At 34.3% G+C, this 24931-nt stretch overlaps 3 protein-coding genes across 3 annotated transcripts; 1 reads left to right on the top strand and 2 right to left on the bottom strand.

The window, feature by feature from the left end:
- The first annotated feature begins 816 nt into the window (after positions 1 to 816).
- Positions 817 to 10025, top strand: LOC123672280 (zinc finger protein 569-like). Its single transcript, XM_045606337.1, has 4 exons — positions 817 to 1723; positions 1877 to 2864; positions 4055 to 4149; positions 8769 to 10025. The coding sequence occupies exons 1-4, from the start codon at positions 1407 to 1409 to the stop codon at positions 9778 to 9780; spliced, it is 2412 nt and encodes an 803-aa protein (XP_045462293.1). The 5' UTR covers positions 817 to 1406; the 3' UTR covers positions 9781 to 10025.
- Positions 10026 to 11699: 1674 nt separating this feature from the next.
- On the bottom strand, positions 11700 to 19566 carry LOC123688729 (lambda-crystallin). Its single transcript, XM_045627370.1, has 5 exons — positions 18428 to 19566; positions 14342 to 14529; positions 14080 to 14263; positions 12254 to 12436; positions 11700 to 12128 (listed from the first exon to the last, which is right to left on the bottom strand). Exons 1-5 carry the CDS (start codon positions 18463 to 18465, stop codon positions 11768 to 11770), a joined length of 954 nt encoding a protein of 317 aa, XP_045483326.1. The 5' UTR covers positions 18466 to 19566; the 3' UTR covers positions 11700 to 11767.
- A 1131-nt stretch (positions 19567 to 20697) lies between these two features.
- Positions 20698 to 23393, bottom strand: LOC123688583 (transmembrane protein 179). The gene is made up of 4 exons (XM_045627171.1): positions 23103 to 23393; positions 22909 to 23052; positions 22691 to 22852; positions 20698 to 22343 (listed from the first exon to the last, which is right to left on the bottom strand). Exons 1-4 carry the CDS (start codon positions 23210 to 23212, stop codon positions 22049 to 22051), a joined length of 711 nt encoding a protein of 236 aa, XP_045483127.1. The 5' UTR covers positions 23213 to 23393; the 3' UTR covers positions 20698 to 22048.
- Positions 23394 to 24931: the final 1538 nt, after the last annotated feature.

The following is a 24931-nucleotide window of genomic DNA, read 5'->3' as shown; positions in this document are numbered from 1 at the left end:
GAACAGAAACACTGTATTTCTGATATACACAACTTCGATTGTCAGCGAACAATGCATTGAAAATGCGATATTTTCCGAAATTTGTGTACGTAAATTAGAACAATAATTATTAATTGGTAGCAGAATGGAAAACAATCAATCTTTCGTATAATACGTAAAGAAGGATACTGACTGATATGGAAATCACAACATGTGCGCTAAGCGGCAGAGATCACAGCTGTTTTAAAATTACGATAAATACTACATTAAAATTCATTCAAAATTTAATAACTGAAAATTGAGAAGTTTGGAGAAAATTGAATTAGAAAAAAAAGAACGTTCACTTGGCGTGAACAAAGCACGAAAGAATGTTTATGAATAAATCACATTGTACTATTTTTGAGCATCACTTGATAATTTCGAAATAAATAAAATTATGTTACGTTATTGCTATAGTGTCCTGTCAGACAAGGAGTGACGAATGTTGGAATCAAAACAAATGCATCTGTTACAAGGCAATTTCCGTTCTTCTTATTGATGTTCTAAGATCGCAAACTATAATTAAACAACAAACAGTAGACTTATTATTCAAATTTGGTACGTCTATGAAACAAACTAACCACTTCGACAAACCTTTTGGGTCAGCGCTGTGTTGTGGCTGCACACTAACCGGCAACATTAAAAATCAAGTTTTCAGCTACAACAATCAATGGAATATTCGTTTGGTCTGCTAGTTTTCGATTGTTTAAAAGGCTTTTTGAGTGCAAGTTAGCGATCATTGATTATATTCTGACCACGACTATACCCCATACGAAAACTACAGTTTCTTGATAGATGGAATGTCTGGTTTTCAGGGTGGAAAAGAATAAGCTTAAGAAAATAGTATTGGCCGCTTAACCACAAAACATCCTAATTGCCTTCGAAATATTTTCAATTCAATTATGGTGTCTTCAGGAGAGAGAGTAAAAAAAAATTGAATAAGAATTGATAATACACTATTTTTTCTACAAGCGTGCGCTTTCAACTCTTTTTTCATTTCAAGTCACTAAGAGTCACTTTCCCACACAGTGCGGAAAAACCTTCTACTATTTCTTTTCCGCACGCATATGCGTGCGGGAAAGAAATAGCAGTGGATTTTACCGCACGCAATAGTCATGAAGTTTTCATTTTTGGCTGGGTAAACAGACGGTTTTTTGTGTTTATAAATGTTGAGGTTTAATCTGAAAATCTGAATCATCAATATAATTGATATTAGGATTATTAGGTCTACGGAAATAATATAATTCTGTGACTTAACCTGTTGATATGAATTTGGTTATATTATGATAGATGCTGCTCCTAATTTTGAAATGTATTGATGACAATAAAATAAATGTTAACATTGAGCTCAGAATTATTTTATTCTGGGACATTGAGTGACGAAAGAAATGAGTATCAAAAATACTCAAATTTTGCAGATCAATTCGGACAATTCAAATGAAAAATGTAGACTTTGTGGCAGGCATGATTTGAAGCTGGTCGATATATTCTCTGAAGAAGGTTTAGAGAATGACTTATCGAACAAAATTGAAATGCATATTCCCATTAAACTTGTAGAATCTAAAGAACAACGTATGAAATGTTGTTCGGAGTGTGTTGCCACAATTCTTTCTTGGCATAATTTTGTACTAAAAGTTTTGGAGGTAAATCAAACAACAAGTGAAATATCAACTCACGATACAGTTGAAGAAGATTGTCCAAAAAGGTAAGAATGAATTTTAAAACAGATTAACAAATAATGAATTCTTATGAAGCTACTAGGATTTTGGTAGAATGATGTAGACTGGTGGAAGACGTTTTGCTTGAAGTTTCTGATTTACTGATAAAAAATCTCATTAATTAGATTAATTTGTTTCAGGGATATTATATCTCCTACCTCTACAAGTCTACAACCATTCCACCAACATTCAGAGAATGAGATTCCAGAAAATCTTGCTAATAAGTCTCAGAATGAAAAATTTAAGATAGAGGGAAGTGGTGAAGTGATAAATAGTTATGATTACACAGAATCATCAACAGATCTCTATAAAGAAAGTGGAGAAGACTCAGAAGGGCAAGAAAATAACATTTCCATTCAAATGGAACCTTTAGGTCATTCTTCAAAACTACTTAAACCCAATGAATTGTTGAATAAACAATATCTTCATGTTTCTGATGATGAAGATTGTCAAAATGAAATATACAGAATAAAAGGATTTCGTTCTAAAATCGATCCCAAAATAATCAATGAAGCTAAGGTTATTGTCAATGATCGGACATACTATAATTGTAAGCAGTGCGGTAAAAGTTTACTTTCACCGTATACTTTTATTTGGCATATGCGTATTCATACAGGCGAGCGACCATTCATGTGCGATTTATGTGGAAAGCAGTTTAGAGTATCACAAGGATTAGTGCGACATCTGAAGGAAACTCATAAGGGGATAAAGAAATTTTCATGTGACTTGTGCGGTAGAATGTTTGCGACTAAAAGAAATGTAGATGAGCATCGAAGAATACATACAAATGAAAGACCTTATGTTTGTGCTGTATGCAGTAAAAGCTTCAAACAAAAAGCTTCTTTGTTTGTGCATAATAGGACACATTCAGATCATTTTCCTTTCAAATGTGATTATTGTAATCAAGGTTTCCGCACCAAGCCACCATTATTGATTCATGTTACGAAACATACAGGACAAAAGCCTTATCCATGTGATATTTGTGGACGTTTTTTCAGGATCAAATATGAGTTGAAACGCCATCAGCTTGTGCATTCAGAAGAGAAACCCTTTGTTTGTTCTAGTTGTGGTTTGAGATTTAAGCAGAAACGGTATCTGAGAAATCATTTCAAAGTAAATCATACAAATGTAGTTTGATATGAACTCTCAGTTTGATATCTTAATGAAGATCATATTGTTACAATCTTGAATAAGAACTGAATTCAATTTTGCATTTATTTGATCAAGTATCCAGCAATACAAATTTTGCTTTTTTCAATTATCAGTTATGTAAAGATCTCATGGTGAATAAATAAACCTTTTTTATTGAATTTGTTCATTCTGTGAATAAATTTTAAATGCATTGGGTTTTTCATAGGCAAATCTTTTTTGATAGAAGGAAGAACCATCAGAATAAATCATTTCTTCAAAAATCGCCTATTTAATATCGCAAGATCACATCAACATCTGAAGTGTTGCAATTTTTTTTTCAATATGCCGCATATTTATTCATAATTGAAATTTTGAATTTATATACATGATTCTGCTTTATGGCAAGTGCAATGAAAATTCTATTGCAACAAATTGATTGTTCACGGCAAGATTTCCCTGGTGACATTGTCTATATCCACATTATGTTCATTAGTTTTAGATTTAAATCCCTACAATTTCTTTGTCTGGGAGTCTAGTGAAAGACAAGTGAATTCCATTGAAAAAATTGAAGATTGAGACATCGCCATGGGCGTACCCAGCGAAGGGCAGCTGACCCCTGTAAGCAATGGGATTGATTGTTATTAAATTTTGTTGCTGCAATTCATTACAATTCTTCAAATGACTATTTTAATAATAAAAAAATACTTATACTAATGAAAATTATGAAATAAGGTTAATTTATCGTTGTTTTATTGTCGATCGAAATTGTCGTACAATCGTACTCAATTATTTTCTAAAAAAAAAACATAAAAATAATACTAAAAACAAATAATCTTACATCTTGCAATGCTTTTTTCAAGCATGATGCGCGCTTGCCAAGAATTGAGTGTGCGTTGCGCATTAACTTTTGCTCTAAAAAAATATAAATAACCGTTTGACATTAGGACGCTGGTCCAATGTACTTTTGGAATAATGTGCAATAGATTGAGTATTCAACATACGCCGTTAGGTGACGCAGGCGTCACTGAAGAGAATCTCTAGCTTCCTGAGCGAAGAAAAACTCAACTCCGCCGAAGGCAATCAGTTCTTTCCCAGCATTAAAATAAATGGTTCACCAACATCAATTTCGGAATCCAGATCGAAAGGCTTTAAAGATCTGCCTTCAATTTAACAGAGAAATTTTGCAGGGCGGGAATTCCCTTTCTGACCGCCCTGGCGAGAATGCACCTTACTACATCCAATTGGATTTCGTTAATCCAAAGATTTTTTACATTACGAACTCGTAATTCCATGTTTCATCGTCAGTTGCAGTTAGAAATTATAAACTATTTTTAGTTGCCACACCGGCCACATATTTCCACTTGAAAGTCATGGAATTTAATATAAAAAAAACCAAACAAACCAGTTTATGGCAAGAAAACCCGGCATTTATTAGATTCCAATTGAAAGATCACCTTAATATGCATTTGAGTGCAGAATATCTTTCTTCCACGATTTGGTGCCTATATAACCTGTATAACTGGAACTATGAAAACGTTCCCAACTAGGGCATTGGAGATCATTGCAGATGTCACACCTCATCTTGTGATAGATAGAGTAGCCTATGACTTATGAGGCGATTTTAAGACTATCCAGAGAAGAGATTGGAAATTAGGAATGAGAGAGCTTGGTCCTACATGACCAATTACATACCATTAGCGAACCTTCTTAGTGACGAGATGATAAAGAAAATAAAGCATCGAGAAAATCTCCACTACGATACTGAGTAGAAAAGAAGTTCGGATAAAGGAGTCCAAATCCTAGTTCTCAAAAAAAATGGTCTACAATCACCACGACGGGGACCTGGCGCTGCAGTATTCGGGACTGGGACCAAATGCTCCTTAGGCTGCTGTCTAAGCGTCTTTAAATAGAATAGAGGATGTATGGAAATTAACCTAGTAAGAAACTATCATAAATATGATATAGTGATATATTTTGATAGTCGGGCCGCAATCAAAGGACTGAGCTCACATATCATCTATTCTAAGATGATATTGGAGTGCGGAAGAAGTCTCAACGAAATAGGCAAGGTTAGTCTGGGTTCCCGGTCACTCGGAAATTAAAAGGAATTAATAGGCCAACAAACTTGGTAGAAAAGGAGCATTGGCCCTGAAACTTTCTACAGTATAGGCAAATGTACCTACAAGAAATAGTTTCAGAAGAAGGAAAAAAAAACGAAAAAGAAACACTGGGTTGGATAATTCCAAAAAGTTTCTTTGAAACTTCGGGAGTATCTGGATCTTAGCAAGAGTATACTACACTCCTCACTTAGCATTGTCGCCTCAGGAAGCATCTCATGAGAATGGGTCCAGCAGAAAATGTCGAGTGCAGATTCTGTGGGGAGGAGAAAGAACATCCGGATCATCTGGTGACGGAATGCCCCGCTATCAGTAGCTAACGCAAAATCTTTTTTTGACAAGAAACTTGTAGAAGTGAGGAAATAACCTCTTTGAAGCCATCTCAGATACAGAGTTCATTAGAACTCTGGAATTGGAAGGGAGCTGTAGATCACGTAATGACGAGAATTGCTCTGATGGGAGCACAATAGACCATAAGGTCGCAGTGCAACGGAAGACCCTTAAATTAAATCTAATAATTATATGAATGTAGGATGCGGTTTATTGTTCCCTGTAAATAATTGAGATGGTCAACCGGATGCTTGGAGACCTATTAGTCTCTTCAAGTGCCAAGGGCATGACAAATTCAATGAATTTACAGGGAACGAATGGTTATTGTACATAATGCACAAAGGATGTGTTATTCTTCGGGGTGTCGAAGAAATGTGTCAGGTCGGTGGTAAAACTTAAGAGATTTATTGGAGGGTTGATAAGGTTCGAAGACAATACGGTCATGCCAGATGTGTTTAATCTTTTTTCTCAGGCTCTAGTCCTTCTAGAATATTCGATTCCCAGGAATCCGCGAAGATCTTTGGGGGCGGTACGGCAAAAGATTTCATTGGACTAGGAGATGGTAGGTACTTTCCCCTAAGGGTGTGGCCAAAACGAAAGGAAGGGATATTCGAGACAGGGTAGTTCCAATCGAGAGAGAGCACAGTTCAGATTAAACCGATGACGGGTACAGACGGTACAGTTTTAACTCAAATCAAAGACGAGACAAGTTCGGTCGGTCAACTTAAGACGTAAGACGAAAAGACGGTTCGCGGACTAGATTAAGACGAGTCGCGAACAAGTTGAAGACGAGACGACCGAAAACTTGAAGTACGACGAAGACGTTTCGAGTAATCAATTAAACGAGAGTTAAAAACGAAATTCAGTACCGTATACCGTATAGTAGTAAGAAACTTGTTATTAAGACGTTATTGGGATCTTCTCAATACTGAGTTTTCACTGTATAATTGTGGCTTTGTAAATAGATGTAAATAATTCGAAAGAGTTTCATTATTACAAATCCAACAAAGTCACGGAGAAAAAGACGAAAGGCCAGGTAATCGAATCATACCTCTAGACGATCGATTAACCAAGCCTACATGTATTTTAATGCGTATAACGAGGATAAAAAAATGACATTGTGCTGTGTTATATCAATGTGGTTTGATGGAACACCTGACTGTTCGTAAACATTCTCGTCTATCAAAGAATCACTCCACAGTTCCGACTAAATTGCAATAAAATTGCCCCATTTTTAAACGCTTGGTGACTGGTGATGAAAAGTGGATCATTTACGACAACGTCAAGGAAAAACGTCGGAAACGACAAGGAAGGTTTTACGGTATGTTTAGTGGGATTGGCAGGGAATTATCTAAGAAGAACTCCTCCCCTAACACACTCGGAACTGTAGTTATCGAACAAAACAGCGCTTATTGGACCTAAATTGGACCATTCTAACTATGGTAATTGAAACCTTGTTCTTCGTGCAAAAATAATGGATTTATTTTTACTACACCTTATATTTTCTTGCGCCTGGGGTTTCTTATGAAATTTGAGTATCCAAATGTACGAAATTCACCTCGCTTTACCTCACCTTCGAAGGTGCAGCTAAGGGCCTTATGTTAGTCTTCACCTGCAACAGCCTCTCCGTCGAATTCTAATGCCCACTCTAAATCTACATCTATATTTATGAAATATGTGAATTTTTTTTTAATTTGTTTTTGTCTTACAAAATTTTGAAACTGAATATGATATGACTGACTAAAATCCATATTGCTATAAAAAAAAAACACTTGACCCAGTAGGTACCAACAAAAAATCCCGTTATTTTGCTAACCTATATGAGCCGTGCCTTTCTATAGCCGGACAGTTTTAATGGTTTTTACATCTGGCCAGACACATTGAAAGTCTGCTGTAGGTGCGAGCGCGAGTGCTTAGTCGATTGCGATCTTTTAAAATATACATACCTACATACAAAATAAAAAATGTTATTTTAATATTCTAAAACACAAAACAAAAGTATTATTGCATGTAAAAAATATTATTGAATAATTTTTAATTTGTTGAAGTTTAGGGGTGTCTGGCAGGGGGTAGCATATATCATAAGTAACCGGCAATGGATGACGAGTTTTCTTAGATTATCTCGAAGAAAATTTAAAAAAATTAGCTCTACACTTGAACGAATTTGAGGTAATATATTTTATACACCTTTACTACCTGTTACCTGCCAAAGTAACTACAACCCAAATCCTATAGTCGCTGGTCGTCTTTAAGTGTGTAAGAGATAGGGATGGGACGGTATTTCAATACCGCGATTTTGGAACGGTATTTTTGAGTAACGTAGTCGCGCGTTCCACAAACGTAAAGTAACCGGTTCCAAAGTAACGATAGTTACGGCGTACCGGCACCGGACTTCGAATAATAACATCGAAAAAAAAATAGTACGCCAGTGCCTTTTACAAAACTAAATTCATTTATGATCACCCAAAAACTCCTGCTGTCAGTGCTTTTAATTTTTTTTCATTCATTTGCGCCATGTTCAACGAGGAGAAATTACTTTACCTTCCTGTAACTTCGTAAAAATCGTTTTTGCCATTGTGTTTTCAGTGCCTAATGGAATATATTTGATTTCCATAGTATTTTCCAGAATTAGAACTAAACAATTCGATTAATGATTTCAATATTTTCGATGATTTTTTTAAATATTTTTTGATTATTTTTTCGATAAAAATTGGTTGTAGCAAATGTAAATTAGTTAGTCCGAGATTACTTTCAACAATTGAACCTTATTTTCAATCGGAAATGCTAATATACTTAAAAATTCTCTGTAAAATAACGGTAAACAAAAAATCGATTCTAGATATTACTATATGTGAAATAAGTTTCTATCAATTTGTAATATTCAATTTGCCAATGGAATTCCAGATATAATTTCTTTCACGTAATACCTAGATTACCCGATGATGGTATATTTCCACTGGAGTTTACACCATCTGTTTTTAATGAGGTGCCCTTCGAAGATTCTAACCTTTGTTGTTATTCTGAGCCACCAAAACATTTTTATAGTTTTATGATTTTGTTATGCTTGCATACGTTCTTCTAAAATTACGTAGAAACTCAATGAACAATGAATTATTATTCAACAGGACAGTCCACAAATAGTCTAGGTATACCAACGGTCTCGTTTCATTCGTTCCTCCGTCGCTGGTACTCAACTTAGTTGCAAGCGCCTACGGTTTTGTTACCTGTAACCACAGTTACAAAATCGCGGTATTTTGGAGCGGTATTTTTCTGGAGCGGTCGCGAATGTAACGCGACTGGTGAGTAACCGGTATTCCCATCCCTAGTAAGAGACATGTACAGAAAAACTTTCAGCTTTTATAGAATGACGAAGGTATTGCCGTTGTGGGCTCTTGCTTTGTTATTAGGTACTATCAATCTTGGGCTGATTTTCAAAGAATTATTTTATTTTCAGGGCTGAACACATTAATGACGTTTCTATTTGTCTAGTAAAAGAAAAACAATCTGAACATGAATCATCTACATTCGATGAAGAGGAAGATAATGAATTGAATTTAAATATATTACCTAAGGAAAATTCCAACGAAAATGAGATTGAAGTAATTAATAGCGAATGTAATGAAGATAATGAATCGTTTCACCCCGAATCCAAGGACCGTCTGTCATCAGAAATCAAATCATCGCCGAATACTCGTCGAAGAAAATGTGAAGTAGAAAATAAATATTTCTGTGAGTTTTGTGATAGAGGATTCACAAGAAAATATGACATGGAAAGACATAAAAAATTGAAACACAATATTGAAGCAACAAATTCTGAAGCTCGAAGAAAAAATAAGGAAATTATCAGTAAGTGTAAGATTAATGACAATGGAAAAGTTCTTTACGAGTGCGACTTCTGTCAGAAGAGGATGAATACTTCATATAATTTAATGAGACATAGGACTGCACATACTGGGGTGAAACCTTATATTTGTCATATTTGTGGTAATAGTTTTCGTTTATATAGCTCGTTCAGTAAACACATTAAACAGTTCCATGAAGGTGTCAAAAAATATAAATGTGATATATGTGATAAAACTTTCGGTGTTAAATCGGCCAGAGACCAACATATGAATACCCATACCGGTCGCAGACCGTATACTTGTGATATTTGTCAAAAATCATTCAAACAGAGTGCGTCCCTTTATGTCCATAAGCTATATCATAACAAAAATTTCAAGTTTGAATGTACTCTTTGCGACAAGAAATTCAGACGTGCTCGTGAATTAGAAGTCCATGATAGAACGCATTCTGGCCATAGACCTTATTCATGTGATGTGTGCAGCAAGGAATTCAAATATCGTCAGACATTGAATACTCACATGAAAGTCCATTCCAGAAATGACGTGGAATGGATGTGCGCTATTTGTGAGTCGACGTTCACCCAGGAGAGATATTTAAAACGCCATAAAAAGGTGCATAAATAGCTTCAAGACGCATGAAACATATTTCTATTTATTGTTCGAATTTGACGAGGACTGGATGAATATTGAACTGTACGTCAACCATTTGATGCCTTGTGTATATTTGTTTATTATTTATTATTTATAATTTCTAACTCCACCTCTAGTTTTTATGGGCTCGATTTTAAAATAATTGTAAGATATTTATTCAATGAATAAATAGACCGAGAGAACATTCTATGGTCAATTGATTGTACAATTTTCTATCCTTGAACAAAACTGGTAACAATATGAATCCAGTATTCCTACAGGGTGTCCCATAAGTGGCACGTCACAGTGACACCGGAGGTAGGTCAGCTAAAGAGGGACCTAACAAGCCTAACATGACCCCAGTAAAAGTTGCATGGTTTTCGAGTTATTACCAAATTACGTTTTTTAGTGAATTTTCACCTTTTTTAACATTGTCAGGGTCAGAATTCTGCTGGAAAGCTCTCGAAGCTTATTTTTTTGTTGTTGTAATGGAATCTTAAATAGTTATTTAAGATGACATGAGTATGATTCTGTCAAAAAGTTATGTGGATTTCCGTAAATTGATGGATAAATCTTGATTTCAATTGCTAGCAAAACGAGAACTTCGACTTTGGACACCTGCTGTGAAAAAAAAATCCTTGAAACAAAACGAGCAAGTAACATCAAAAAATTGGGCTATATGGTCCGGGCTGCGTCGAGTGAACGCGTTCACTCGACGCAGCCCGGACCATATCGGAAATTAGGTTAAGAAAATTGAATCGTAATTTTATAAAACGGTGTCATTTATGCATTAGAGTCCGAGGGAAACAGTTTGAACATTTACTGTAAGTTAGATTTAAGAATTAAATAAATAATCGAAAGTTAAGTCTGTTTTTAATTAATTTACCTTTTTTTTCAATAATATTCCTTTTTCGCTTCCCCTAATCCATCTTTTTCCCTATTGTGACTTTAACAAATAATAACAAAGCGCGGTATCAAATGTAATGTCATAGCAAGCGGCAAAATGACCTGATAGCGGGGTTCCTAGTTTCAACTAAGTTAAGTAGGGCATCGGTAAAATGATGAAAATACCTAGTTTTATGGGCATAAGATTCGTGTATTGTACCATTTCTAAATCTGTCTAAAATGCCCAATTTTTTGATGTTACTTGCTCGTTTTGTTTCAAGGATTTTTTTTTCACAGCAGGTGTCCAAAGTCGAAGTTCTCGTTTTGCTAGCAATTGAAATCAAGATTTATCCATTAATTTACGGAAGTCCACATAACTTTTTGACAGAATCATACTCATGTCATCTTAAATAACTATTTAAGATTCCATTACAACAAAAAAAATAAGCTTCGAGAGCTTTCCAGCAGAATTCTGACCCTGACAATGTTAAAAAAGGTGAAAATTCACTAAAAAAAGTAATTTGGTAATAACTCGAAAACCATGCAACTTTTACTGGGGTCATGTTAGGCTGGTTAGGTCCCTCTTTAGCTGACCTACCTTCGGTGTCACTGTGACGTGCCACTTATGGGACACCCTGTATATGCTCAAAAACAATTTAAAAAAAGAACGAAAGTAAACTAAATGAATCAAAACAACTTCCCTTCCATCTAGTGTACACAAAATTCCCTCCCAGATGCGAGACTACAAAAAACGAAAAGAGTGATTACAACCCCTGAGCTTCAATATGAAGAATACCAAAACCGATCCCACCGATCTCCCTTCAATGAGGAATAATGTTCTAAAACTTTTATAATGACCTCAATCTAAATATACTTATATTGGTCTAGAAAATAAGCCATTATTAGATGAATACAATATTTTATAGCACTTTTGTATCTGAAATTAAACCAATTTCTTCAGGTGGTACACTCATTTAGAATAATCACCTCATATAGAATTAGCGTATGAAAATAAAATAGGACAGCTATTGAGATTTGATATTTTTATAATATTTTCGAAATATACATTTTTTTGCATATAATCAGGTACGCCAATTTACTTTTTTGCCTCCATTTCTTTTTTCAGTTGACTCAATTTCGTTAAACAAAGATCTCTCCAATCCCTTCTCTTCTGGAGTTTATCTAACGGGACATCAGCTTCCAACTGTTCAGCAATTTTCGGTACAAGAGGTCCTTCAAATTTAGGTACTGGTTTGAAATCTTTGCTCACGCTATGCATTGTATTTGCGTATCTTTCACAATAGTTCTTGAATCCTTCTGCATTCAAGTGTGTGGTTTCAAGAGTACCTAAGAAAGCATATCTCATTCCAAGACCATCCGACATAACTTTATCGATATCGTGAACATCTAAAATTCCATCGTTGACCAAATTCCAAGTTTCGTTCAATATGGCATATCTGAAAAAATATATAGCTGTTGAATTAAACGGATGATATATGAATTTATTCATCAATTAAAAATAGTTCAAACTGATGATCTCTCTTGGAATATACGAAAAAAAAATAGTTAAGTTATTACTTACTGTATCCTGTTGAGTGCAAATCCAGGAACTTCTCTAGAAAGTGAAACTGGACTCTGTCCGATTTCACTCATGATTTCTCTTGTTTTTTTAGTGACCTCTGGGACTGTCCAGGGTGCAGGCACAATTTCCACCAATGGTACATAATAGGGTGGGTTGACAGGATGAGCAACAACAATGTTTTTCCTAAAAAAATATCATCATTTTTGATAACATTCTACTAAGACACTACTTCGTCAAAAAAAGGACTAGAAATTGATAAATGAACCCAAGATATGTATTATTCTTTCAAATGTATTGTCTCGCATTTACATGAACTTACACCGAACATTTTATGAACTCATGACTGGCGCCCCTGCCGAAAAACAACATCATGATGACCTTCCTCATAACCACAAGCAAAAAAAAAACAGAACCTGCTCCGATAATAAAACAGTAATATTACACCAAGTGTTTCCGAGGTTTTTCAATGAAATAAAACCACATGACACAGCGTACGGTCGAAGAATAATTACCTCTCACACCACAAGATGCAAAGGGCGGAAGGACATGCATGCATGCTTTGTATTGCTTCAAAAACTCATTGGGATTACAAACATGCGTTCCGCTGAAAACATTTCACATTGAACAGTAAATAGTTTCGAATGCAAAATCGTAGGAAATTTCCATATGTTGAATGTGTAAACATCGACTTCCAAATAATTCGAAAGCGAAGGTAGTGTTGTTTTTCGTCTTTGTGAATTACATAATGATTTTATCCCTCTTTCAATGAGGGTAACATGGAATTCTATTTATATTGGTTGGGCTATCATGGCTGGCTCTGCTAACCATCGAAGCCTAGAATTAAAACTAGAAGCCTTCATTTTTTTCCTTTCGCGATAAAAAATCGATATTAGAAGGGGTTGCATGATCATGAGAAGGTTACTCTGCTTAATTTGTAGAGGTGTTAAAGTTTCAAATTTCCATGCCGACCTGTGCAAGTAGTTTCTAGCCTCAGTTTTTCAAGTAATTCAGGGAAAGTGGTACCGTTTTTACTCAAAATGAGACATAGAATTTATGAACTACACATTATATAAATCAGCTATCAAAAAAAGGTTGATATTTATTTTTATTTATTTATCTTAGGTACAGATAGTCGCGGAGGATATGTCAATCGGTATTCGGTAGACTGACTCTTTTTAGTCGCTATGGAGCGTTTCGCGGGAGCGGATCGAGGTTATCGTCAGTAAAATGATGCGCCAAGCATATCTCTCATTCAGAAATGGGTTAAGAAGTTGGAGGAGGCCGGTTAAACACGAGATAAACCAAGCACCCCAGCTTATTGAGAACATGGTCTGTTCGTGATGATCCCGACCTCTCCATTCGGAAGCGTGAAAGTGATTTTAATGTGCTTGGTAACATCATTGACCCCCCGCAGTCCTGATTTGACGCCTATAGACGTTTACCTGTGCCACCTGTGGGGTTTCCTTAAATATAAAGTTTACGTTAGTAAACCAACTCATCTGAAACAGTTGAAACATAATATTAGCCATGAAATCATCACCGAGTATACTTACCAAGCCGTCATAAGAAATTTTAGTTTTAGATCTAATGAGTATCGTGAACGCGAGAATGAACATTTGGACTGCATTATTTTAAAGACAAAAAATCCCAAATAGTGTATTTTCATAATTGATACGTTATGTCAACAAACGGTTCATTTATTTTAATGACTTTTTTACATTCTTTAAACATTCTTTTGAGACAATACATTCAGGGGGTCACCAAATATAACTTTTTCTTGGAAAATTGAATCATTTGAAGAAATTATTTAAATAAAAATATCTTACTTATTCTTCAGATGATCACTGAATAATGAAGGAAGGAATGTTGATGTCGAACTAGAGAAAATAGTATTGCTGTCTGCAACATCATCTACGTTCTTCCAAACTTTCCTTTTCAGTTCCAAATTTTCTGGCACACATTCCTGAACTAATACAGCACCCTTTACGGCTTCTTCAAGCTTCGTTGTACCTGCATTAATTGAATTTAAAGGTATATTGCCTTGTATAATTCTCAATTCCAATATTTTGTTGATATTATATTATTTACCTTTAATACACGCTAGCTGTTCTTTTGCGTTGAGTTTTCCTCTCAACAAACCATTTTTCTCCAGAGATGAAAGTTGGTGTTCTACATCTTCTAGGGCTTTCTGGATTTGTGTTGGTTCAATATCGTAGATATAGCATTTATAACCAACACTGGCAAAGAGCATAGCCCATGATCTACCGATTAGGCCACTGGAAAGGATTCAGAATTGAACATTGATTCAATTAGGTATTGAAAAAATTTATATTTGCATGAATACTGAATAAATTATTATTATTATATCTTTACCAGTATTCAGAATGAAAATGAGGTAAGAAATTGCATAAGTGATGATGCCTTCGAACCAAAATAGGTAAGCACCATACACATTCAAACATTTCCACTAATTGGAGTTTATAAATGAAGAAAAAAACAACTTGTTTCATCAGTATCATCATTTATATTCTCAAATGCTAATGAAAAGACAAACCAGATTCCAGACTCTACCAATAATTTTTTGTGGTGGATAAATAAACGAATTTATGTTCTTCCAAAAATTTCAGTCGTTTTTGTCTCACCTCGTAAATTTTCACACATATGACCTTCAGTTCTTTTGTCGGATAGTAAACCGTCAACAAATTCCGTTCATTAAAAAAATCTAGCCATATATCCATAATTGTGAAAACTTAAGACAATAGATGGCGATACTGATATTGTTGGTTAGTAGGGTAGAGATCTCTACCCCCCATAGTTTTAGGAGAGATCGAATATATGGTTAGTGCTCTAGTGTAATCTATGACTGTTATCACATGGTAGATTGACGGATAAGATCTGTTAAGATTAATGATCTAATAACACATAGGTAATAAATGCGCCCTTGAGCGGTCGTGCAGTGCAGAGCATTGACTTCAACATAAGAGAGAGAAAGATTGAGCCTTATTTCACCTTCACGTGATCAAGAGGATTATGGAGGGTAGAGATATCTTTACCCACCATACAGAGGTTGAAGATGTTTAAATTTCAACCAATGGTTAGGTAAGCTAAATCACGTGATAGTTTAAAAGTTGATCGATTTGGTTCGATATGTTCAACCAATCAAAACATCGGTTTGTGCTAGGCATCTTAGGGATGAGTCTAAAAATTTCGAATTAATTACCAATATGATTCAGTTTCGAAAATCACCACAAGAAATAACATAGGCCGCAAGCGAAACTATGCTTTACTCCGCCGCTATTCCATCTTTTCGCAGACAAAACGAATGCAAGGTTATGGCATAGTATAATACTATCATGGGCGTAACGAGGGGGGGGTTATTGGGGACGTAACCCCCCCCCCATTGATCAGAAGGAAAAAATTTTTTTGGCAGAACAATAAAAAAATAACTTGGAAGATTTTGCTTTTTCAAAGTTGTTATTGTGGAATCACAGAAGTATCATTGTGAGAAGAAAAATATTTTTAAATTGTACTACGTGAAAAAATACTTATTTGAAGTGTAAGCAATTTTCTCATTAATTCATCAGCTATTTAAGCAAGATACCAAAATTCCCTCTCTTTTCAATATCATTTCTTACTTTTACAAGCAGAATAGTCTTCTCGCCCAGAACCGCGCCTAACCAAGAGCGAATAATACTATCATTTGAGGGAATCGGAGCACCGTAAGTGCCCCTCAATACTCGGCGCCTCTGGGCCTAGCAAGTCACGTGATCCGTCTGATTAATTATGTTATTGCTTATTGCAATCATCCAGGGTTGTCATGTTTCATGTTGCGGTATTTTCCCCCAAATTTGGGGGATTTTTGAACACTCTGGGGAAAATTTGGGGGACAACATTTCTTGGGGTATTTTTTTGAGGGTTTCAGTTTTTCACTTGGGTGTTTCACAGTGGAAGGATGTAGAATCAGCGTCGATGGCATCGCAGCTTTTATGTTCACTTCAGACATCATCCTTTATAATCAGTTCGCAAGTGATGGCTAGAGTATTTTCCTTAAGTTTACCCCTTGCTCGATTTTTGCAGCATGAACATATCGATCTTTTAAATGCTATGAACATGGTGACTAATCTAAAAGGGACGATAGAAAAAATCAGAACCAATGCTGAAGAAGAATTCGCAACCATATTTAACGCATCAGAGACTATGGCTGCATTACTCAGTACCTCAATAAAAGCCCCAAGAAGAACTGGACGACAAACTGCAACATTGAAACTGACAATTCTCAATCATACTTTAAGATATCCCTATTTTTGCCATTTTTAGATCACTTTTTAAGTGAATCAAATAGTCGGTTTCACCAGAACACAGGAAGAAAGTTTCAAAAAGCTCCTGAATTTCTATCAGGAAGATATTCAAATAGGTGAAATCGCTGCCATTGGGGAACTCCATATGTGATACGAGAGGGTGAAAGATTTGAAAATTAGCTCAAGGAAGGCAATCAATTATTACACTGCCTGCCATCAGGATGTTTTCCCCACTATCAACACCCTCCTGAAAATTCTTACCACTCTTCCTGTATCGACATCAACCAGTGAAAGGTCCTTCTCATCTCTTAGAAGATTGAAAACATACTTAAGGAACACTAGCCAGCAAAGATTGAACGGGCTTGCTATGCTCAATACTCACAGAGAGCTAGATATCAATGCTGCTGAAGTGTTGGACGAGCTGGCAAAAACACCTCGCCGTCTTGAATTTAGACTTTCTTGAATGATTGTATAGAGGAGCGTGATAGCAATTTTCACTTATACATTTATATTTTAGAATATTTTCAATCATTTCTTAATTCTTACACGTATTTCATTGTTTATTAAGTGTAGCATTCAATAGTATAATATATTGTGCCTGTATGATGAAATAAACTAAAACTTGCCACTACCCATAACCCCCCCCATGAGTCAACTCTAGTTACGCCACTGAATACTATGGTTATAGAAATGAATTTCATCACGTAGCATAAGCTGCTGCGAAACCTGTGCCTTATGACTTTAAAACGAATAACCATTTTAATGGCTGTCATGTTGTATTCGAAACTGCATTGACAAACTTCAGGAGGTGATTTCTCTCAATATTCTAATAGGAATTTTCCAAATAAATATATGTCCAGAAACGCTTTATTGTTTCCAAGATACAAGGTAATAAAGTCATACGTGGAAGTACCCTAAAGTAATGACTTCTTCAAACGAGGAAACAGTAATACAAAATTGAATTTAACCACGAATTCGTCATTAGCGAATAGAATCTTATCGTTTGAGACCATATTCGGCTCAAAAATTCGGGGAACGAGAGAAAGGCCCGCTCAAAACCAGGCAAATTTTACACAATAATTCATGATTTAATTCCTCCTAAGTATCCTATCATTCTCAACATATACCTAAAATGAACATTATTTCGCAGTGTTCTACAAAAATCTGGATTATGTACAGTCAATTGTGGAATTTTTTATTCGATTGTTTCCAAAGATTTTATTGGAAATTGGCCATGGCCCTTATGGCCCCTCTCTGTATCCGCCCCTGGATTCAATCAAGGTGGTGACATTATCAGGAAAATATTTTCGTATCGAATATTTTGTATTTCTTCAATCTCTTTAACACAGGGACAGTAATTCAGAATAAATTGAAAATTCAAAATCAATCGTCGAATCGGAAAAGAATCAAATATAGAATTGATGAAACTAGAGTTGATTATAATATAGGTCAGGTAGGTACATAGATCGTATTGTATCTATATTGTAATATGTGATATTTTGCAGTATCATAAGAGAAATAATTGTAAAACTTCTTATCGTTTTATATTTGTTATTAGCGGTGCACTGATTGTGACGAATTTACTGATAAGATTTTCTTTTTCAGTGTAGATAAGTGAATCGAATTTGTGGTAACTACCTATTTCGTATAATAATAAGAATTCATTGCATGAGATTCAAATGTTCACATTGATTCCATGCATATTAACTGAGTGAAATACCTACATGATAATATGTTTTGAATTTTATCAATGTTGTTTCTAATAATTCTTCTTAATTCCTACAATTACTTAAATAATTATTTACTCCAATAAGTTTCATATTGACTTCATATGTTAGGTTAGAAAGCAGTTATTTAAATATAGATTTTAACATACCTGCCAACAATACCAATTTTCTCTTGCCTGCTAGCCATTTCTACTATCTTTTCTATCGTGACCCAAAGCAAAGTGATATTCACTGATAAAGTGTGTTGTTATTATCTCCGTTGCGATAAATTTTATCCTAATCATGAACAGTAGTTCAATTGGGAATTGAGTTATGTAATAAACTGATTGAATATTTACGTACTGGATAAAACTGTATTAATAATAATCCATTCACTGTCAAGTTGAATTTACTAACAAGATGTAGAACAATCCAATGTTGAAATCACTATTTTGTCTTGATTTCCATTTCTTAAACCAACCATGAGGATCTAGAGTAAATACTTTCACAAAATTATCATTATAATTATTGTGGCACATTTTTCGTATCGCTTCGCACTCAATCCAAATATTAACATCTTTGAAAAATTGAAAATATTTGTGTAGAATATGATTCGTTAAAAATCGATTTGCATCATTTATTCCTATTTTCTTATACATAGGTATATGATATTGTAGAGACTATAGTATTGATTTGTTCCATTAGGGTTTTGTTCTGGCATTATTTCGATTTATATTTTTAGGTTTATTCATTTTTGGATCGAATTATTAAAACAGCTTTTGAATTTATTTTCAGTGATCAGAACTAATTTTCTTCGTCTTTTATAGATTAATGTTTTTTAAAATTACTTAGATACTACTTTTTAGTGACTTTTTAATTGTCCGGGAGATGGCGTCGAGGGCGGCGGACCTATCGGAACCGCTTGGGATATAAACCCGACTGTTATACGTCAAAGTCACCATGCTCCCGCTATGAAGATGGAAGGTGTATTTGGCAGGGATCACTGAGTGCCAAACTGATCCATGATCCCGAAATAAAACATCGCAATCCCTTGAAAAAGGGCGTATCTTCGAGATTGACTGAGGACGCTTAGCCAAAACTTTATTGAGTATAATAAAGCAATTCTGTTAGATTTCTTGGAAGATAATATTACTGTAGTGACTCTTTGCTAGCACGAGAGATGCCGTCGTGGCTGTGTATATCTCGCAAGAACGGGCAATAGCAACCCTTGGGGCATAAGCCAAATCGTTCATCAGAGTAATCTGAGACAAGGCCTACCTTCGAAATTGGCTGATAATCCCACGCAAAATTACTATGGATCTGATTTAACTTGTAAATTTATTTATCATACAATTTGACAAGTCTTATATGAGTATTATTATTACATGAGCCTTGGATATTACTTCGTGAGTATACAGAACTGATTTTCCCATGTGAGTGGTTTTTAGGCCAGATCTCATCTGCTGATTTACCAATGCGATACAAAAGGTATTTGCACCGACAGTATCCTGTCATTACCCGAAGCTCAGCTTCTGGTAGCTTCAGAAGCTTCCTGGTCGGTTGAAGCACCAGATATTTCTTTGCCTGAGCAAGACCCAGAGTGTTTTTCTATTGTCCCTCCCCAATTTATATATGAGTAACTTTAGTACTACAAGTATCTAAATCTCACTAACAGCAAGCTGCACATCTTCATTGGCTTCCTTGAAGTATATCACCAGAAAGCCCCTAATTGAAATATGAGTATAACTATAACGAGTGCATCAAAAGCATTCTGAAAACAAATAAGAGATTCATTATCTATTCTAGAAAATGATTCATTCATATTCTAGAAAATGAATATTGAATTATCAAATTGGATTGGAGAATGTAAGTTTAAAAGTGATGCGTCCTTTATCATCAGAGAGGCACATATAAGAAATCGGTTGCGCATTTCTGGAATTTTCTTATAAGAATGAACATTTCACAGAATTACATACATTTATGTAAATAAAATGTTATCATAAATGATAAATATATATAAATATAAATGATATCATAAAATGACATTTTCATTAGTAAAATAATTATTTCTAAATAATCCAGTTCCAGTACAGAATGAGAAATTTCAAGATATCACCTTTAATATAGAGGAAGGCATTTTGTGATTGTTATATTATCGTTACAGTGAAGTAGGCGATCAGAAGTTCCTTCCTCCTCAGCTCCTCCTCACAGAATCTACACTTGTCAGTTTCTGATAACTCTATTATCATTTAGTTGGTGTTTCTTGAGGCGAAAATTCCCATTAAGGAAGCCAGAGAGATGTAGAATGTTCTCACATAGATTCAAATACTTTTTTGATCTAGTAATTTTAAAGTTCTGAAAGAATTTTTGGAGTGACCCATCCCTTAAGGAAGTATTACTCTTTTGGTTGCGTCCTAATCTCAAAACAACAAATACAATATTTTGATTACAATGTATATTTTAATCAAAAATTACAATCAAGTATATAATTATAGATAGGTATCATATGCTCTTCAAATAACTTAGAGAAATTACATCACTGGAATAATATTTAAAGCTTTCTTATGATTTAAGAGTTAGAACACCATTATTTTTGTGATATATTTATTATTGCTTCAGCAATAAAACTGCAAAAATTATGATTTAGTTTTAGATTGATCAAGCAATTTGGACTAAAAATATAATGTTTTTATCACATACATTTTATTATAAACTTTGAAAATCATTATGACATAATAATAAATGTAGTTTTATGTTATGCCTAAGTCCGCTTTGGTGTTTCATTTTTTTAATCCAGGAAAATATGTTTTCAAGATCCAACAATATTTTTTTTTCACTTTCAAACATACGCTACTCAAGATATTTCAAGTGGCTAGTCTTTTTTTCTCTCCTTTTATATGTTGTTATTGAAATATCTGTAGGTATATATCAAAATTACGAATGTGTGTAACTTTTGTTTACTAATGAATGTCATCAGTGAAAAATACAACTGTTATCCTGAATGACCAATCTAAGAATTCATCAATGAATCAATTCAAATTATAACAATTAGTAATAGTTATTTACTGAAGCAATACGGAGAGAATATTTTGACAATCCAGAAATATCACTCATTACACATTGGAAAATTCAAGAAATTATCCTTAATTAGGCTTCATCAATTGATTGAAAATCGAAATTTATTCTATTCAGCTAATTTTCCTAAACATCAAAAAAGAAATTATACTTGTCCCGTTATCCAGCCCACAAATAAATATTCACTAGAATAATATCTGGATATAATCAGATATTTCTAATTTAGGATGATAATTTGTAATTTAATTTTAGAAGTTTCATTAATAATACACACATTATGAGTAAGCAACTGGGAATAAACTATCAACAGATAATGATCAATTTTTTATTAAATGTATTACTATTAGTGCCAAAAAATTTAATTATCAGTAAGAAATTACTCACAAATATACAGTGCAATGCCATTTACTCGAATTTCTGAGAAGATTAGGTTGATCCAATGAATGGAAATATCTATCATAATCCATGAGATAAACAACTTCTACATTTTACTTCGGTTATTATAACCAGATACTATGAATACTACATATTATAGTAGAATCAAACTGTTATTTAATTTTTTTATTTTCAAAAATATTTAGGAAAACTGGCTAAAGAGTGCCATACTAATAAGAATTGAAATTTATAAAATGATAAAACGTACTATGAATGAACAATGTGATTTGTATAATAGTATATATCACTAGAGAGGGATATCTCAAGACTGTTCTGATTAATCAATTTACCATTTCGGCTGTAGTTGACTGACTGATATTAGATTCTCTTCCTAAGGAACTACCAGGAGACTCTGCATTTTCATTGATTAACTTTTGTCTTTCCCGATACATTGAAACCCTAATATTTTCTATTTGATGATAGCGGCAGAGTTTGATGAGAGCAAAAACTGAAAGTCCAACCCATACGGCAAATGAACCCCAAACTCCAAATTGAGCAGTTCCTAGTTCAATATAGAAATGAGTTGTGTTGATTTCGTCCTTCTTATCAATATCCTGACCAGCAGCTAATTCACATCTAGAATTTTATATTTTCAATAAATATTAAATAATACTTCCTTTCAAATCACTATCCATATAAGTATTTATTTTATATTCCCAAATGTTTGATGTGTGAATAAAAGTAGGCCATGAAATTATTTAGTGTATAACATTGAAAATTGGTAAAACAGTGAAGAATGCAAGTAAAGTACACTATAAATCCTTCAAAATGGAAAGGATACAAAAACAATGCAAAAGGAAAATTCTACAAGTAGGGAAAACCTAGATAAAAAGCATTCTGATCAGATTAATTTAAATAAATCTCTTTTTGTCAGAGTAATACCAGTTTTTCCATCACTTTCAACATTATTAAATTATACTTACGAAGAGAATCTTTGAGTTATATTTTGACACCAAGTCATAAATCCTAATGTTATCATGAGTGCAGCAATAATAGTCATTGCACATAATAGTATTCCTGATAGTACATCTATGAAGGCTGAAAGGAAACTGCTATCTGTTCCCTTGTGTAAGAATACAGACAATCTATAATACAAATAATTAAGTTAAGGAGACATTTTTTGGAAGAGTCCTTTGTTCACCTGTATATTTGAATCAAAGATACCAAACATAACACCACCCCAACAAAGATTGTATAGTTACAATAACCTTGCGAAGCCCAATTCACCTTTAGCTGACCATCTGATTCTTGCCATTCACCTGTTGAGAATAGCAAACAGTGGCCCCTAAAATTGGTTTATTATATCATGCTATTTTCTTCTCCTATTATCACTACCTGAATTCATCTTGGTGGAAACTCATTGGAACAACAATACATAGTGATAAAATAAAGGCTACAACGTATCCTGCGATTTGACTTAGCAAAATAATATTTCTGAGAGCCATCTTATTAAGTTCCCTGAAAGTTCATATAACATATTACATAGAAGCACTTGCAAGTTGATTGTTTTGCTGTGGAGAAAAAAACATTAATCATTAATCCTTATCTGTCAGTGTCAGTTGTTTTCCAATTATTATGATTCATTTATTTATACTGCCCAAACAGTAAAAGTCAATTATTGTCAACTACTGTCAACTACTTTCAGCTGATTTAAGCACAGATTTCTCTTATTCTTTATCTTCCAGACTCTTGAAGTTGAACCTATCTTAACAATGAAATTTATGCTTTGCTTTTAAGCGCTCGTCTTCGAACAGAGCGTATATCATTTCGTCACAATGTCTGTAATTTTCGAATTTCGAGGTGGAAATGTTCTCAAATGATAAAGATCGACTCGTACTGAGATCGGTATATCCAGTCAGGTAATCTGTAATGTGAGAAAATGAGGTTTGATAACGAAGTTTGACTCAAATTACTCAAAATATTTTTTCTTATTGTCGATTCGATTGTTTCTTCCTTATACTGGGTTTTCCTAAAATGGAGTTACGAAGGGAAATGGGAGATTCTTTGGGTAATTTTAAGAAAAAAAGTCGTATAAACATGAGCTCGCAAACGGTTTCTTTTCGACATACAGTGTGTCTCGTATGGTCGTAATTTTTAGTGATGATTATATCAGTTTATAGATTCTTTATTAATCTTCGATACAGAATGGGTAAATAAGTAGGTACCAAAACTAATAATTAATTTATTCATCACAGCTTACTAAATGGATCTTTATAATAATTTGGATTTTGCTGAGGATTACTACAGAGCTATTTTAATTTTTTTTCTCGAAATTGATAGCAGATTCGGCAAAACTACAACAAACCAAAAAGTGAAGTACTGGACCAGAGTTTATTTTCACATTTTTCTAAAATACCAGTGGTTCACCAAAAAACAGTTCTGGAAAAAAGAAGAGATTACCCAGAAAAAATATCACCCTATAGATTTGCATTCAAAATTATCATATCACAAGATGAAAACAATGCGGATGAACAATGGGCCACTGGGCCTCAGTTCGGCTGGGTAAGCGCCGCTCTAAGAAGAAGAAGCATATCACAAGATGAAAACTTTAAATTGGAATATCTATGTCAAAATGTCAAGTTAAATATCTTGTGAATGGAAGGTGCTATCAGAAAAAAAACTCGAACTTCAACACCGGTACCTCAAAAACGAAGAAAATCTTCACTACGATAATAAGTTGAAAAAAAGATTGAGAAAGGGAGTCCACAATCTCAGTTCTCAAAAATAATGGTACACAGATGGTTCTAAGACCACGAAGGGAATTGGCGCTGGAGTATTCGCAACTGGCACCAAATGCTTAGTATCGTTCGGACGCTATCTAAGTGTCTTTCAGGCAAAGATAGATATGTGCAGAAATTAACCTAGCAAAAAACTATCAGAAATATGATATAGCGATACTTTCTGATAGTCAGGTACTTTTTAGTCTGGGTTCCCGGTCACTCGAGAATTAAAGGGAATGAAGAGGCTAACAAACTTTGCCAGAAAAGGAGCACAAACTCTCATTGGCTCGGAATCTTTCTATGGTATAGGCAAATGTACCTACAAGAAAGAGTTCCAGGAGAAGGAAAAAACCGAAAGAGAAACATTCTGGTGAACCTTCCTGCATTGGATCATTCCAAAAAGCTTCTTCGAAACTTTTACACTGTGAGATCGAAGTCTGGATA

The sequence above is a fragment of the Harmonia axyridis genome, chromosome 1 (assembly GCF_914767665.1).
Source record: "Harmonia axyridis chromosome 1, icHarAxyr1.1, whole genome shotgun sequence".
NCBI classification, from domain to species: domain Eukaryota; kingdom Metazoa; phylum Arthropoda; class Insecta; order Coleoptera; family Coccinellidae; genus Harmonia; species Harmonia axyridis.
Note: the sequence above shows the minus strand (reverse complement) of the source record. Positions and strands in the feature narration are given on the sequence as shown.